This window comes from Micropterus dolomieu, linkage group LG08 (assembly GCF_021292245.1).
Source record: "Micropterus dolomieu isolate WLL.071019.BEF.003 ecotype Adirondacks linkage group LG08, ASM2129224v1, whole genome shotgun sequence".
NCBI lineage: Eukaryota > Metazoa > Chordata > Actinopteri > Centrarchiformes > Centrarchidae > Micropterus > Micropterus dolomieu.
In genome coordinates this window covers 12,784,126-12,800,477 of record NC_060157.1, presented here as the reverse complement: position 1 = coordinate 12,800,477, position 16,352 = coordinate 12,784,126, and the positions used below count along the sequence as shown (strand labels likewise).

Sequence of the window (16,352 nt, the reverse complement as noted above, 5' to 3'; positions counted from 1 at the left end):
ACCCTGGTGTAGTTGGCTTCCTTGACACCTCTTTCAAACCATCCATCTTCTCTGTCTATAATGTGCACCTGGTGGTCCTCAAACGAGTGTCCTCTGTCCTTCAGATGTAAGTAGACTGCAGAGTCTTGACCTGAGGAGTTGGCCCTTCTGTGTTGAGCCATGCGTTTGTGTAGTGGTTGTTTAGTCTCCCCAATATACAGGTCTGTGCATTCCTCACTGCATTGGACCACATACACTAGATTGCTTTTCTTGTGTTTGGGTGTGCGGTCTTTAACACAAGACAAGATGGTCAAGATGGTTTGAAAGAGGTGTCAAGGAAGCCAACTACACCAGGGTTGAGAAGCCGTCATTGAACAGGGGAGGGGGTCTACGCCACCACTTATCCCCCACTTACAATGCTGTCCTTTCATCACTTCCCAGGAAACTCAACAAACGTAACCTATTGACCTCAGGTGAAGATACCAACGATGGTCGTTCAGTCTTGGCCACAGGTAGTCTTAACGACTGTAACGACTGTCGTCACAGCAACAAGGTACACTAACGAACCAGCGGTATACGGATAACGACCCCACTGAGGTAAAATAGCTGAGTTTCCCTGCCAGTCAGTCAGAACTGAAGAAGTCCTTTTGGATGAGGGACGAAACGTCTTCCAGTATCTTCAACCAAGTCCAGATGCCCTTGATTTTAACCTTCGTTGGATTATATTTAAAGGGAAACACCACCGATGAGCTAACCAAACCTCTGTAACCCTCTCCTCATCTTTGCTTGAGGCAATATTGGATTGTTTTTTACTGTCCATTGTGAGTCCGACAATGTTAGAGGAGTGCATATCTGTGGAGTACTCTTTTAACCCTGACGATATGAAAATGTGAGAATTGCAAAAATTGCCATTAAAAGCAGCTCGTGTGAGCCAATTTTACTTCTCAGTTTGTAACTGACAAACTTTTATTTAAAGAAAACACCAGATGAGCCACTTTTAAACAAGTTACCAAACTTTCTCTCACATATCACCATTAAAAATCATTAGCAGAATCCAGCTCTTACATGTCCACCAGTCTTGGCAATAGAACAACAACCATCCTTGCATGGTTTAGTTCTCATGTATTCATGAGGCTAATTTTCACAAATATTATTATGCAGAACAATTCTCATTTTAAATGACTCCATCGCTATCCCTCTGTAGCTCAGGGACCATCACACAGTCACCATGGAGACAGCAGGACCCGGCTTTGACACCTGCATAACCGAGCTCTGTGGAAGTCCTGGTAACTCTACAGTTACATCCAAACTTCCATTCAGTATCTGTAATGTTCCTTGAATGGAACTGTTTATCTGGTCTTGCTCCACTGAAGCCAATCATTGTATTAAGACCAGTTGGAGAGTGACCTGCAGGTCTTACCCGTCACTCCAGCTGCCTGACACATTCCCCAAAACCGCACATGTCAAAAACAGCGAATCACGTTTCATTTCTGGGGTGTTCTCATCTTGTGTCGTCATTCCTCATTGGCTCCCGAGACTGGTTGTTATGACAGCAAAGCATATCCTCGTTGCTGGAAGTGGCACTGACAAATCATAACACGTCAGTGTATCTGACAGTGTCAGCACATTTGACTTGCAGCGACACACACAAGCATGAGCACACGTAGATCTTTATATTTCTATCCTTGAGGGGACCTCTCAACGATTTAATCTGATCTCATCACTTTAACACTTTACATTCAACCTTAACGTTTGATCTCACCTTACTATAAACCTAATTTAGAAAAAAATCTAAACCTATTTATTAGTGCTGGGCAACGATTAAAATTTTTAATCTATTATTTAATTTTTAAGTCGGTGCGTGTGTTCACTCGCACAAACTTCACTCGGTTAAAAACTTGAAATGACGTTACAAGTTGCGGTGGATATTTTACAAGCACAGACCAGGTAATCTTAAAGCAACATTGAACACAAGGTGCAGATGTTGGTTTCGGCTGTTTGAGTTGTTTGATAGGCTGCATCATTAACAAGCGAGCGCGTCACCTGCTGCCATGATAACAGATCGCCGGTGGAAAAATATGGAAAAAAGATGACAGCGTAGTCTGCCGAAGCCTCCTTCCACTGCTTGTTTGGGTGGGTGATTTGCAGGCTGATCAATATCCTGCCCCTCCTGTGACCCATGGTTTGACTGTATGTGTATTCAGAGCCAGTGAGCAAGGAACTATCAAACTAATAATAATAAAATAAGAACTGTGTTAACGTGCGATAAAATAATTGTTGCCGTTAATTAATTAATGCATTACCGCGATAATAACGCGATAATAACTTGTTAATGTGCCAATCCCTACTTTTTATATAATATATCCTTACCCCTAAAGCCTCTTGATGAAGATGTAAAACCCTGTTTCACAAAAATATTCTCATTCAGAAGCTCTAAATTCAAAGTGGCTCTTGCAGAAATGCCATACAAACACACTCACCACCGCACACACACGCCTGCACATGTGACCTCATTTACCAGGGCTGTTGAGACAGGTGTCTGCTCATGCGCTGAGAGGTGAAAGTTCACATCTCTGTGCCAAAAGGAAAATGTGCAGAATTGTGGAGACAGCACTCCACTCACTGGGTGTCAACATTTTAATTAATGGCACAGTCAGTCTAGGCACACCTCATTTACTGAAGTATTCTCTGAATATTTGGCTCAGATCCTCCATGCTGCCCTCTCTATCATTTTAATATGAGCCTTGAATGGCCTTGGCCATGTCCATTTAGATGCACTGCAGACAGCACTCACATCCAAACACACACACACACACACACACACACATACACACACACACACACACACACACACACTTTATTGTTGATCATCTTCATCATCCACTGAAGGGAAATGATTGGAGACATCTTCAGAACTAGTCAAAATATCACCCTCTGAAACCCATAATATCCCCACAGTGGGGCGGTGCTGGAATGTGGAGCAGCGGTCAGTCCAGGCTCTGTCGGCTCAGTGTCCTTTGACTATGATTACACTGTATCAACATCACAATCAGCTCACACACACATATACACACACCAGGGTATCTGCAGATCTGCAAAAGTCTTCATGATTCCGTTTTTCTATTTATTATGTATTTATATTTGATAGCATTTTTTTAGCTGCCACATTAATGACAGCTAATGAAGATCCAAATAAACAAATAAATGAACAAATATCAGGCTGTTACAATAGATGTGCAATTAATCATTTTTAATTGGTTAATCTATCCATTTTCTGCCACTTAATTCATTATGTGATTAGGATTTTTTGTTATACACTGCAGCAAGAGTTACAACCATTAGTCAAAAGAAAATGAATCGGCATCTATTTTGATAGTTGATTAATCGTTTTAGCTAACTATTATTTGGATTCAGCTTCTCTAATGTGAGGATTTTTCTTTTTCTCTATTTTATATCATTGCAAAGTGAATACCATTCGGTTTTGGACTGTTGGTCGGACAAAACAGGACATCTGAAGATGTCCTTGGATTTTATAGAACAAACTATTGATCAGGAAATAATTGTCAGGATGATCGATAATGAAATAAATTGTTAGTGCAAACCTAGCTGCAGGGAAATACCCAAAAAAGTGATATATTGATAAATACCATCCCTACTGAGTTTCCATCGTACTTCCATATATGTATTGTCTATTTGCTGTTAAGAAGATTTAAAAGTCTTAAATTAAACTTGGTAAACCCTGCAGAAAGCCTGATACACGTGTGCACTGCTTCAGGCTGATTTTATCATACCTTCTATCTACTGACAAGCCTGTGTCTGTACTCTGTAATACTGGTTTTATGTTTGTATTTTTTGCACAAAAAATCCTCAAGCATTATGGTTCAATAGCAGATATCACATAATATTATGTGTTGTGATAACAGCTTGATTCTCAGCCTGAATCCATCCAGAAGCAAACATACAGGTTTGGGCTGATTTGGGCTCTAATTTCTCTTATTTCCCTCGGGCTTCAGCCTGTGAATAGTCATGTTTCATTTTGTTTGTCCTTTTTTTCCCCCCTAAATCAAAGCATGTGAAATGATGCATTTTCTTCAAACAGGTGCGCTCCTGCCCTCATGACACGCAACAGACAGGACTGTAATCTGAGTGCAACAACATTTTTTTTCCTGATGCTCCTGTAATTAATGAGCAGAAATGTAGACCCTGCTATCAAAAGATGGCTGATACTGCAGGTTAAAGAATCTTTAACAGCTGTTCTGTCTTATAAAGACAATCCATGTTTTAATTGGACTCATTAAAATCTACAGTGGTTCTTGTTTGAGTTCGGTTAAAAAACAAAATTTGTTTGAGTAGTATAAGACCTGACATTTAAAAACTCAGAAACAGCTTTCTCCCTGGGCTCAGACCTGACAGCGTGACCCCAGCCAAACCCAGATCTGTCCAGCCCAGCCTCATCTTACTGTATGTCCTGCCAGGTCCTCCTACATAAAACACAGCTCCTCCGCTTATGTAAAATCCCCACAATTCCTCTGTCAATCACTTGCTGAGAATTTATAACCACTGTAGCACGAGGCACCTGACTAAATAAACCGACAGGGTGTCATGCTGGAAGGGGGATCATGTGAGGTGATAAAGGTTGTGTTACCCCCCAGAACATTTATCCCTGTGAGGCCCCCAGAACAGTAGATCCCTGTGCTTCGGTACACCACTGTGTCATTAATATGAGACGTCCCTGTAGAGCGCACACTGATGACACAAGGCTTAATCACAGCCACGAGGCGAGAGAACAAGCCTCAGCAGACCTTTAATCTTCTCTGTTGTTAGACACATCTGGTCTGAGGAGCTTTGAACTTTACATCTCCTGATATCAGATTTCTCGAGGCTTTATTGGATTCCATATGTAAATGTAATATGGTTTGATGAATTAGTTCATAACCACCATTCTCCAAGATTAATTATGTGTCTTTGTTTAGCAATCGTGATCAAGATCTCTTTCTTCATCTTTATATTGGTTCCCCCTCGCTTGCAATTTCAGTTGAGCAACTCCTTTTTTTTTTAAATGAGTTGATTCCATTAAAGTTATAAGCTTTTTTGAGTGTTCCTAACCACAATCATTGTTTATTTTTATTAAATGCTCTCTGATTATGGTGTTTTGACAACAAAACAAGGAGGTCACACTCTTTTTAAATTCCCCAGGCTGGTGTGTGTCACTGGACGGTCTGCACATGAGGAGAGGACAGATATTGTTCAAGTGCATGTGGATGAGGGTGAGATGGGGATGTCAAAGGAGAGCTTCTCATACTTAGTGAGTATTCTCCAGACACGTAACCTCCTGCTGATCTTTGCTTTCTATTCTATCTGTCTCTCCCTCCACATTCTTCTTCTACGCTCTCTTGTTCCTTGTTCCCCGCTGGGAAATCCTTCCCAAGTGTGTCAGTTGAGTGTTAACAGATGCGTTTTATGATTCTGAGGAATGTGAGTGTGTGGGAATCTTCAAACGTTCTTCTGAGCTGCAACTAAACACCATTGTCATTCTGCAATCGCTGCCAGCAAAAACAAATATGGCGATTGTTGGAATGTCCCTTTGCTCTGAATTCATCACTGATCGTGTCGAGCCAGCCAGCATTGTGTTAATGGACCTCAACCCACACAGTCTCCCATTGGATTTAGAGTATTCATCCAGTGGAAATACCCATGTAAACCCTTTGTGTCTTTTTGTTTTTAGACAAAAGGGTTTTTCATAATTCAGTGCTGGAACGGTCTATCATTTCAGTGACTTCTAAGAGCGGTTCTGCCTGTGAGTCATCCCACAGAGAAATCACCCTGATCTTGAAGCCCATCTTGACACATGAGGATGAGGAAAATCCAGAACAACAAACATTACACTGTGCCGTTGTGGGAACTCTTCTCTGACTTCCTTATCACACTCTGAGATGCTCAGTGTGAGAGGGGTTTTTACTGCAGGGTGTTCAGGGGAAGATGTGCGAGAAAGGGAAAGCTGTTTCGGAGACAGGATACGCGCCTCTACTGCATCTCCTTCCTCGAACCTTTAGACGGAAACATCTGCCTCCTTACACCCACTCTGACACCCAAACACACAATAGGTCTCCTCCATCCGTGCACACTGATGAGGAAGTGAATCCTGTCAGTAAGGATAAGAGGGTTCCCTGGAGGCAAGGTTCATAGCGGGGATAGAAAGTTCGAGAAGTGCAGGAATGCTGATGCTGGTAGCTGCAGAGCTGGACAGGGATATTCATCTTCGCCTGAGGAGCTTTTGTGTGTTGTTTGTATGTGAATATATGGCTGTGTGTACGTGCAGTCTTTCACGTGTATGCACGAACATCATTGCTTCTTACCACCACTATAGCTGTCCTGCAAGCTTGGGCCCAAAGGCCTGTTGGCTTCAGCAGCACTTTAACATACTGCAGCATGGGCTGTCTTCACAGTTTTCTTCACTAATTTACTGTTATAGTCAGCAGCTGTCTCAGCCAATCTGCAAAGACAAGATATATGAACCTCAAAGGATGAGGAAATATTTTATTTGGTGTCAAGAGAAGCATCATAGAGCACAAACACAGCTTTGAGTGAGCCTGACTTTTCTTGTGACAGAAGCTGTCAGATCACTGGTGATAAATGTGATGCCTCTCGTCTGCATTCAGATCCCAAAGATGCTGTCCATGGAGCCGAGGAAGGGCTCTCGAGCTGGAGGAACTAGGGTGTCTATCAGGGGGGAAAACCTGGACATTGGCTCTCTGGTCCGAGTCATGGTCAACAACACACTGGAATGTATCATCACCGAGTGAGTGCTTGCTTGTAGCTAAAGTTGTTTTTTAAGTCTTCAAGTCCAGGTCAGGTCTCAAGTCTGTCAGAGAAAGTCTTCATGTATCTGAATGTTGACCATTAAGTGACACAACATATGAAGGTGCTTTCCTTGCATTGATAGTATTGATAGTTATTTTTACATAGCTGACACCATGTTGTCGTCTTTGTTGTTATGTACAACTTCTTTGCTACTGCAGCAAAACTAATCGCCCCTCGGGACAAATAAAGGTCTTGAACTTGAACTTGAACCAAGTTCTGTAAATGCATAGACCTAATGATTTGATATATTCAAGTTATGTGGATATGCACGCTCAGCAGCTCTGCGTAGTTTGGGTATTGTGTAGTGTTTGTATGAAAATCTGCCAAACTGCTATAAACATAACTTTGATTTTAAGTGGAAACGTTGGGGTTTGAACATTTGTAGACATCACGGGACATGCGGTTACGATGTTTACCTCATTTTTTAGGAAAACAGATGAGACCATTGAGTGCACCATGCCGCCAGCCTTACAGGCACACACTGAATCAGTGACAGTGTGTGTGGAGTTTGAAAACAATCCCTGTCAAAGCACAGAGCTCAGCGCCACCTACACTTATGAGAAGAACCCCACCATCAGCTTCATTCACCCTAAAAAGAGCTACCTCAGGTAGGTAGACTGCTACACACAGCACAAGCATTAAAACCAAAATGTCTTAAACATCTCAAGCTGGATGACCCTGCGGTTCCCCTCCCAGAGTCACTGACATAAACTGTTATTGTAATGCCGTCCTGATGTGCAGCATTTCTCCGTATTGTTTTCTAAATAGCGCAGCACGTGTGTGACAGGGTAGCAGCATGTCTTTGATGACATGTGAGCGGATTTTCACTGCAGTTGGACTGTTTTGCATTATTATTTGGTCCCCTGTTTCTGTCTTACTGTGGTGCAGTGTCTCAACGTATTTGCATCTAAGTATGAATTTGGCACATTGTTATCATGGCTGAGATGTGACTCTCTGTCTCCGTGTGTGTCTGTGTTACAGTGGTGGCAGGACCATCACAGTGACAGGCCGCGGTTTTGATCTGGTGCAGAGCGTCACGATGCAGGTGCTGGGAATTGGACAAACAGTGAGTAATCAGCTGAAATGATTCCTTTTTTATCTTTTTTTAAAGGTTTTTAATCATGTCATGAAGTCAGCACACTTCTACCAACCTAAAAAGCTAGTTTGACATTTAGGGAATTACACTAATTAATTTTCGAGAGTTACAGTAGATGAGAAGATCAATACCGCTCCAATATCTGTCAGTTAAACATGAAGCTAGCTCTGGTTAGCTTAGCTTAGCATAAAGACTTGAAACGGGGATAACAGCTAACCTGGCTCTGTCTAAAGGAAACAGAAGTAAATAAATGTACCCAAAGTGTCAGGAAGTCACTGCACCTGGCCAAGAAATTGCCTTGCAAATAACCCCTCATAAAACTACAAGTTCTCAACTGACTCTCTCTGGGGAAAAATGTATAGTTTATTATTATGTTGCAGGTAGATCATGTCATTAACCATTTGATGGGTGGATGGAAAATGCATTATAAGCTTTCCTTCTCCTCTTTATTCCTTCTTCAGCACTGCACAGTGGTCTCCCCCTCCGTGATCACCTGCCCCTCCCATGCATCTAGCCAGTCGCAGGAGACCTCAGTGCAGTTTTTCTTGAATGGAGTCCTCTACACGGGTGACAGCCCCTTTTCTTCTGACAGCGAGGTAGAGGAAGAGGAGGGGGAGCCTCATAAAGGTCACTTCCTGTTGGAGTACGTGGAGGACCCTCAGTTCTTCACTGCCAACAAGGAGAAGCTGATTAAACACCACCCAGGAGAGCCACTGACGCTCGTCATCAACGTGAGTGACGCTGCTGAGACATGAAGTTCAGCTTAGTGCTTGGTTGTTATGGTGCTTTCCTGATAAGTCAAGGAAAACCTCTAATTGGATGGGTATAGGATGCTGTTTTATTGACTACATAGTATTTATTGTGAGGTAGTTATAAAAGAAAGTCATTAAACTGTACTTTACACAACATTTTTGATCAGATTCAACATAATTGTGCAGCAATAGTTTGCAACAGCACTAGGGTTGAATCATACATATCATACAACTAATGTTTAACAAATAAGCTCAAAAATTGATAGTCTGTAAAATTAAAATGTTGGCAGATATATTACATAAATGCTACTATTAAAATTTCTCAATTTTTTGTACATTGTGCTTTGCTAATAAATAGAAGAGAAGAGATAACGGATCAAGAAAGAGATTTGACACTGACTATAATGAACCCTGGTATTTTGCCAAAAATGGAACATAATCTAACATGTAAGCACAAACTAACACAGCTAGCTTTTCCATCCTTACAAGAAAACAAGACTGAGAGTCTACAGCCACACTAGCAGCTTTCTGTGCTTTGGCACTACAGTGCTTTGAGCTGAAGGCTAACATCAGCATGTTAACATGTTCACAGTGACCTGCTTATCAGGTAATGTTTACCATGTTTGCCATCCTAGCCTGGCATAGTAGCATGCAAACATTTGCTAGGTTTAACTAAACACAAAGCACAAAGATTGGAATGTCATTAGTTTTGCTGGTATTTGGTCATAAATCACCGGAAAGCACCGGACACATATACATTTTGACATGATGGTAGCGCTATATGAAGGGATCAAAGGATCACCAAAGGGATTTTAGTCACTTTAGTTTATCTTGAGGGGAACATGAATATCTACTCCAAATATCATGGCCATCCATCCAATAGTTGCTGAGACATTTTACTGAAAACCAAAAATGGTGGCAATAAATGACAAGTCAAGAGGAAATACATCCTCCGGAGGCCACGAGTGCCTGTAATGTAATAAACTATCCAATACTTGGTGAGATATTTCAGTCTGGACTAAAGAGCTGGACTGAATAACCGACACTGCCATAGCCACACCGATAACATGGCTGACAAGCCTACTTTTTTGTGAGGAAAACAGTCAAACTTAAAGTTACTATCAGCAGAAAACACTTGCTATCTCAGCTTCCAAAAACCCATATTCAAGTTCTACATAGAACAAGTGATGGCATTTTCTAAGGGTTGCTCATTTCTTGGCTTCAAAATCACCTCTGCTGTAAACTGACTACCCCCACTGTGAACAGCAGACAAGGCTGAAAGTTCCTTTAGTCACGTTCACATAAACCAGAGGCGCATAAAACACATCAAAGGCCGCTGTCCACTGAAACGTGTTGATTTCTGTTGGGGGTCTGGCGGGGGAATGGCGCAGTGGCAGCTCAGTGGGAGGTTTTGTGTTCCTGTTGCCTGGCTGATCTAAGCACCTGTCTGCATGGATTCATCACCCTGGCTGTGACACCGTACGACATGCACATGCTAGCAGCACAGACAGGGAAGTTTGAGCATGATGCAGCTTCCTCCTGATGGGTTTGTGTGTGTCAGGATGAGGCCCCTGAAGGAATCGCTGCCTCAGCCTAGCTACTCGGGTGACACGTCTGTTGTTTCCTGTTTTCTTTAGGAAGGTGGATTCCACTTGTGGTAGACCTGAAGGAAGGAGAGAGGCTAGAGGGAGAATGTGTGTGTTTGTTTAATAGGGAGCTTGTTAGTCAGCCAGAACCTATATTAAGGACCTGAGCTGGAATGTGGGTGGGTTGTGTTTGCTTGCATCCTGTTTTGGCCTCTAGAATCCATTATTTTGATGAATTTAAGTGTGAAACTGTTGAATATGGAGGTTATACAGTATATTTTACAATATGTTGAAATATATTTTGGATGATAGTTTGATGCTCTTTGTGTCTACATGTGTGCATGATGAATTTTTATGTAATGTGTGTGCGTGTGTGTGTGTGTGTGTGTGTGTGTGTTTGTGTGTTGTGTTAGGAAGCATTTGTTGACAGAGACCCAGGGGGTGGCATCCTGCAGTAGGGACAGGACAGGGCCCTAAGGGTGTAATCAAAGCAAGGAAACACAGTGGGGATAAACACACACACACTCACACACACACACACACACACCGACCGTTCTTATACTAAAGGGTATTTGCTGTTTCATACAAATTAGTTCTTCATCATCATTCCTATGTATTCATATTAACATGGTACATATCAAGTTAATTGCAGAGATGTAAGTGACATTGCTAAAAACAAGTATGACAAGGAAAGAAACTAGAGCGATAAGAGGATCATACAGCCAAAGTCAAATTGTCTGTTTGAAACATCCATCAGTTTACAGTCTGACTTCCGATTACCTCCAAATAAAGTGCTTTAAATATCCAGCTAAACTGCTGTCTTGTTTACAACTTGTCTGACTGACTGTCCACTCATGTTTCTTGCCTTTTCAGACCAAGTTGCTAAGTGATGTTGCCAAGTTGCCTCTGATCTCAGCAATCCCTCTTGGAGAGTAGAATGATAGCCAAACCTCTAAAACAAAGACCCAAGTTGCAACCCAAAATTTTCCTCTAAGACCAATCTGAATGCCCCGTGAAATAAACATTTAGTCAACATACTGTACAATCTTATAGCCTCATGGTCTGTAACTGTGTTAATTAAAGAAGGAGACTTGCTAAGTAGAAATCCATAGAGACTTCTTGTTATTGACACTAAAGGGGTATTCCAGTGATTTAGTGTGGCACTGCCAGAGAGTTTGCCAACTTCAGAGAGACAAAAAACAGAAATGATCAAAATAGCAGAGGCTGAGATGTCTCGACGTTTACTCTCTAGTATGCGTCAAGCTCTGATAAACAATAGATCCTTCATGTCCCATGATGAACTCAATAGCATCTTCCATTAAGCCCTGGTAAAGTCATTTTCCAAGACATTAGAAAGCTCCCTCTTGAGCCACAGAAGTGTTTTGTTGTTTGTAGAGTAGCACACCTCCTCATGACTAGTAAACTGAATTTAGCAGTGAGAGGCAGGGCTTGGGTTAACACAGGACAGAGTTGGAGTGATATAAAAAGGGCCATGCAGCTTATTCCAACAAGCTCCTGTAAAGGCCCTGAGAATGTTATTTTGGGCAGAGGCTGGGACGACTGTCAGCGGGTTTGTTTGCAGAAACTTCCCTGGCCATGTGAGAGAGAGTCAGCGGGAATGTTTGCTGCTTTAAGCTGAACTCTAGCCCAAACTAGATTAGTTTTCTGCTGGCTTCCTCTGTGTGACAGCTGTGTCACAGGCCTGCTGCAGCTCCCTGTGTGTGTGTGTGTGTGTGTGTGTGTGTGTGTGTGTGTGTGTGTGTGTGTGTGTGTGTGTGTATGCAAGAATGCCTATGTGTCTGCATGTATGGGTTAAAGCTGCTGTGCTCTTTATGAATGTTATCTGTGCCTGTTCAAACCACACTCCCTCTGGCCTCTTACCACTGACCAGCTGACGGCTGTTTTTGTTCGTTTCTGGAGCAGAAAGGGCCGAGCGATCTGGAGCTGGTGCCGGAGGAATACTCGGTGATGATTGGCTCCTATCCCTGTAACATCAGCTTCCATAACGACCAGCTGTTCCACTGCACCATCAACGGACTGCTGGGCTCCAGTGAGAGCGAGCTGCCTGTCACTGTAAGTACACAAGCATGTAAAACACCACAGTAGGATACAAATACACCTAAAACCTTGTGTTGAAAATACTGCTGGATAGACCCTGATAATTTAAGGATATCACCCATCTGTCACACAGTACTCAAACAAAACATGTCGTCAGAATCCAGACCATCTGTGATGTTCATTGAAACAGATTTGATCTGCACTGGTCCATGCACTGGCAGTGAAATGTGTTTGTCTCTCTTCATACATTATGAATGGTTGGTAGTCTCTGAGCATGCCACCATGAATCAGCAGTGAGTTTGGGTGGCGCCACAGTGCCACAGTAGAACAGTGCAGTGTTTACCACATCCCCTTTATCTCTTTAATCCTTTATCGGTTCATCTATCGCCACTGATACAATCACCCATAACATAGACGGTATCTGCTCACAGTCCTCTGACTCACTGATGATCTCTCTCTTCACTTGTGTTTTTATTTTGTCTGAGTTCTCATCATTGCAATTAAAGGTCTTAATCAAGACGTGGTCGAGCCCTGATAAAACCAGACACTCGCTTTCCTCTGCCCACGTTTCCCATCTGTCATTGTCCGTTCTGGTCTGTTTTGATAGGGCTTTATTAAGAGGAGAAGGCATTCATCTATATTTAAATATGAGCCAGACTGTGAGTGCTTTGCCGAAATAGCTCAGAAACATATGTTAGCATGTCTCTGTCTATCAGTTGAGTTGTACTGTAAGAACAGTTTCTCCACTTTGACAGAAATAGAAGGAAAGCTCCTTTATTTATCTCTCTGTCTGTCTGTCTCTCTCTTTCTCTTTACTTGTGTACCTGTGACTTGCTCTTGTCCCCACCTGCCTCCCCCCTCAGTCTCTCAGGATGTCTGTGAATAAACACAGGCAATTAGCAAAGACATAAATACAGGGCAAGGGTCAAATGAGATATCATAACACAAATGGGTGGGCTGCCTGCGCGCGAGCAGTGAGGATGATTAGTGTGCATGTTCGACAGGGGCATAGACAGAGTGAATGTCAATTTTCCTTTGTGTCGGCGTATTTGAATAAATGCATACGTGTTGGGCTGTTGTACTGCTTATGGCCGTTTGTGTTTCTTCGCTTTACTTTCGGTGGCAGATCTATTTTTACATGCCTGTGTTATCCTTGGCCCTGAAGTGGAGCTGAGCTGCAAAAGTGGATGTGGGGAAGGAGTTTTTTTTTTTTTTTTTGTACCTCGAGCGAAACAGGAACATGGAACAATGGCATTTTCCCCTCCATTAAACTAGGCATGGCTGGTGCAGTATCTGGAAGAAGGCCTTCTCTTGCTGGTCTTGGTAAAAACATTCCTGGACCAGAAAGAGAAAGAGGGAATGAGAAAAGAAGGAGGGAGCCCAGTGAGCCAGTTCCCCTCTCAGTGTAAGACTAGTGTTAGAGGGATTCGGTCTGAGGATTGGGGCTTTTTATCTGAGGCTCTTTTTATGAAGTATCTTCGGATTGGGGAAGGAAAGGGAAAGATGTGAGGAGGGACCACAGAGACCCTGCTGACTAATCAGAAGGCAGAAGTGAAAGTCCTTTTCTTGTCACATCTGGGTTACTCTGAACTGGGTGACTCTTCTAGCTCCTCCAGCGAGAGACAATTTTTCAAAACGTACAGTGTGTGATTTTTTTCTCTCTGTGTTTGCACCTGTGTCCATGAAAAAAATGATGCATATCTGCATCTGTGCAGTCATTTAGAACTCCCCATGTTATAGTGCAAGCATTTTCCCACTGCATTACAAAGAAAATACATAATGCACCCACTGTCTCTGCTCATTACTTCTCTGCCTGTCCCTACAATAGTATAATAGATTTATTACAGCTGCAGATCTTGAGAATTTAATCCATGCTGTTATTTCTATCTACTGTAATTCTCTTTACTGCTACTATAAGTCAATTGCTTGTCTCCAGCTTATACATTAAAAGATCACATCTCTCCCATTCCTGCGTCTTTGCACAGCTGTTTGTGTAGACTTATCTTATAAATGGTGTATTTTACCTGGTGAGATTAAATCTGTATTTTGTGTGATATATTTATTTTGTTTATTTTTCAAAACAGGTCATAGTGTACTGTGATATTTATAAAAAGCAAGTGTCTCCTTATGTGTTTGAATGATGGTCTTTTATTATATGGTACATCTAAATTATTGTCTATAAAAAACAACCATAGTTTAGAGCGTTATGTGAAACAGAATTTAAGTTTATGATCATGTTATTTATGTTCAGTTAAACTATTTTTAGCTAGGTAGGTGAGGTTTAATGGTCTCCCTGAAGAAGAAAAGCTTTGTTTGTTATGTGATTTAGATGAGTTTTATTGCTCTTTATGTAATGATTTAGAGGATATATTATAATGGCCTTCATCTCTTTAGACTTCTCCTAGTTAAATAATAAAACACTTGTTGTGTTTTTGTGAAAGTGAGCATTTTGTACTAGATTTTATTATAGTGCTTAGCAGAATTTCTATGTCTGATGTAAAAAGTTGTGTTATTTTTCTGACAAATTTCGCCCCTGAAACGGTATATTTGTTTCCATGTGGGCTGCACAATAAAAAATATCAATGACAGGATGACATATACAGTACTTTAGCATGTAAAGGTAATGGTCAGAAGCATAAAAGCGATAAAACAAAAAAACAAAAGAGGAGAGAATTTGTAAAGAAGCAGTCCATTTTTACATGTTGTTCCTCTTTCTCTTTCGAGGTGCAAGTGGGGAACTTCCGCCACACCATCGCCAAAGTCCAGCTTGGCGGCAGCGAGCTGGCCATCGTGGTATCCATTGTGGTATGCTGTGTGCTGCTGCTGCTGTGCACTGTGGGTAGGTTGTGTACACATGCTTACCAGCAGATGATGGATGTGTGCCTGCTGTAGCAATGGATGCTCCAGATGTGGAACAGATAAAAGGAATTCGGGGGTCATAGTTTCCCACAATTGTTTCATCCCTCTCCAGTACCCGAAGCACAAAGACCCCACTGTTCCGTTCGCTGTCTACTCTGTCTGTGTGCTTATGTGTGTCACTGTACTCAATTCTATAATCTTAGAGTGTGTGCAGGGCAGGTGTAGGATGAAAATTAATGCTAGTGTCGATTTTCACACAGTTTCCTGCTTTGAATCTGTTCTCAGATATTCACAGAACCCTTTTTTCTTGTATGACTTTGTGTGTGTTAATATTGCCACAAATTTTATTTACACTTTCACAATCTTTCTAAGAAATGAATAATCAGTTTAATTGTTCTCACACCGAGATACTGTACATTCATGTACATATTTTTCACTGGCTCACAAAAGGTGAAACAAAACCGTTATGTTCACAAACATTTTTCAACCTATTCGTTATGTTATGATTTACTGGAAGCTGTCAGTGTGTAATACCATTGTTTGGGTTGAAACATGCCGGATATTAACTGCATTTTGTCTTTCTCAGCCCTTGTAGTGTACTGCACAAAGAGCCGAAGGGCAGAACGCTACTGGCAGAAAACTCTACTCCAAATGGAGGAGATGGAGTCCCAGATCAGAGAGGAGATCCGTAAAGGTGTGTTTACAAGATCCCACACATGCATGTACACACACAAGCGCGCGCGCGCACGCACAAATTATGTTTTGTGTCAATTGACGCGAAAAATAGCTTGTGTGGAGACAGAAATATTGACTACATATATCTGTGTGTTTGTTCGTATCTATGTGTATGTGTGTATGTGTGTGTGTGCAAAATACTTTTTCTTGTCTGAAGTGGGAGGAAGATACAACAGTTGACAGATTTGTGCCTAGTAAGCGTGACTCATAAAACACAGTGTCTGACAAATGATCAGTCACACGCAAGACACACTGAGTGGCCGCAGTGCCTCTGCTGTGTCTACCCCTATAGCAACAAGGCGTGTGTGTGTGTGTGTGTGTGTGTGTGTGTGTGTGTGTGTTTAGTGCTCTATGTTTGTCTGTGCATGTGTGTGTGTCTAGGGCATTAGAGTAAAGCCATGTGAAGGCCACTACACGTCGGAGCAC

General features: G+C 42.0%; 1 protein-coding gene across 1 annotated transcript in view; it reads left to right on the top strand.

The window, feature by feature from the left end:
• plxnd1 (plexin D1) overlaps positions 1–16,352 on the top strand; it is an 87,221-nt gene that overhangs the window by 55,367 nt on the left and 15,502 nt on the right. Inside the window, exons 14-21 of the mRNA XM_046056017.1 lie at positions 5,176–5,284; positions 6,639–6,778; positions 7,269–7,448; positions 7,822–7,906; positions 8,398–8,667; positions 12,198–12,347; positions 15,057–15,171; positions 15,778–15,885. Coding sequence (XP_045911973.1) covers positions 5,176–5,284; positions 6,639–6,778; positions 7,269–7,448; positions 7,822–7,906; positions 8,398–8,667; positions 12,198–12,347; positions 15,057–15,171; positions 15,778–15,885 — 1,157 coding nt within the window. The remainder of the gene's footprint in view (positions 1–5,175; positions 5,285–6,638; positions 6,779–7,268; positions 7,449–7,821; positions 7,907–8,397; positions 8,668–12,197; positions 12,348–15,056; positions 15,172–15,777; positions 15,886–16,352) is intronic.